This window comes from Fragaria vesca, linkage group LG5, assembly GCF_000184155.1.
Source record: "Fragaria vesca subsp. vesca linkage group LG5, FraVesHawaii_1.0, whole genome shotgun sequence".
NCBI classification, from domain to species: domain Eukaryota; kingdom Viridiplantae; phylum Streptophyta; class Magnoliopsida; order Rosales; family Rosaceae; genus Fragaria; species Fragaria vesca.
In genome coordinates this window covers 19,527,478-19,529,041 of record NC_020495.1, presented here as the reverse complement: position 1 = coordinate 19,529,041, position 1,564 = coordinate 19,527,478, and the positions used below count along the sequence as shown (strand labels likewise).

The 1,564-nt window shown below is 38.2% G+C and overlaps 1 protein-coding gene across 1 annotated transcript in view; it reads left to right on the top strand.

Moving 5' to 3' along the window:
- Window positions 1-1,271, top strand: part of LOC101306439 (MLO protein homolog 1-like) — a 3,605-nt gene extending 2,334 nt beyond the window's left edge. The window contains exons 9-13 of the mRNA XM_004301578.1: window positions 66-124; window positions 238-411; window positions 499-534; window positions 648-776; window positions 873-1,271. Of these exons, the coding sequence (XP_004301626.1) occupies window positions 66-124; window positions 238-411; window positions 499-534; window positions 648-776; window positions 873-1,271 (797 nt within the window). The remainder of the gene's footprint in view (window positions 1-65; window positions 125-237; window positions 412-498; window positions 535-647; window positions 777-872) is intronic.
- The last annotated feature ends 293 nt before the right edge of the window (window positions 1,272-1,564 follow it).

Here is a 1,564-nt window from a genome sequence, read left to right as displayed (position 1 = left end):
ACTAGTACTTAACTCTCTCTCTCTCTCTCTCTCTCTCTCTCTCTCTCTCTCTATATGCTAGTTACTGATCAAAATCTATGCAGGATGGTACACGCTCACTTGGTTATCATTAGCACCACTCATTGTAAGTAGAAATCTATAACGTACTATCATTTGGATTTCAATTACTTGTGGCACAAGCTTGCGTTTTCATGTCCATCGATCACTTTATGTATACGATACAAAATTGCATGGCAGATTCTTCTGTTGGTGGGTACAAAGCTTGAACTTATCATAATGGAGTTGGCTCAAGAAATGCACGATCGAAATACAATTGTGAAAGGGGCTCCAGTAGTAGAACCAAGCAACAAGTACTTCTGGTTCAATCGACCCGACTGGATTCTCCTCTTGATTCATTTCACACTATTTCAGGTATAATCATATTAACCTAGTTATTAGGGTATGTGCAGAACGAGTCCAACATAATTTCTAACTATACCCATTTACTTGGATTTGCAGAATGCATTCCAAATGGCATATTTCTTGTGGGTATCTGTAAGTAATTTCCACAAACATTCATACACATTTTTAGATTATATATCCACAATTACCCTCAACTTATCATACACTATTTAACTAAAATGATACACATATGTATAAAAATGCAGTCTGAATTTGGCTTCGGTTCATGCTTCCACGAAAACTTGCCTCTCATAATCACTAGGGTTTGCCTTGGAGTTGCCTTACAAATCCTCTGCAGTTACATTACCTTCCCTCTTTATGCTTTGATCACACAAGTGAGTACATTTATTTTCAAACTTTCCATCAATAGCCTTGCATGATATATAAATGGGATTGAATTTTACATACTATGCATACGAATGAATTTGCAGATGGGATCTCACATGAAGACAGCAATTTTCGAGGAGCAAACAGCGAAAGCTCTCAAGAACTGGCAGAAAGCTGCAAAGAATCGTAAAAAGTTAAGGAGCAGAGGAGGCGATGCTTCTGTTAACTCGTTTATGAGTCCGGAAAACACACCAAGCCGGGGTTCATCACCAATGCACCTCCTCCACAATCAGAAGTACAGGTCTAATCAATCGGATCTTGAAAGTGTCCTTAACTCTCCGAGATCTGTTTCTTACCAATCTGATACCGATCTATCGGAGATGGAGGGCGGCTCTTCACATAATGGTCATGGCAGTATCAATGCTTTACCAAGAGAAGATCATCGTCGACCAGAAAGGGAGGAAGGAATGCATAACACGGATTTTTCCTTTGTGCAGCCTTGAATTTAATTTATAATTTAGAAAGATTGTTAATAAGATTTTGATGAGCACAAGTGTATGTATATCCTAGATTCTCCTGTTTAATTTCCTCAGCGTGTAGCTGATCCTGCTAATTAGCATTGTTTTAGTCGAAATTATTGTACGAATAATAACATATGACACTGTTGTACGTCGAGCTAACATCAACATGTACGTGCTGATCGACCCCTAGCACTGATTTATTACATATATATGCTGGGACATGAAAAGAGTAAACTTTATACACTGACACTATGTCAGATAATGCATCACACGAT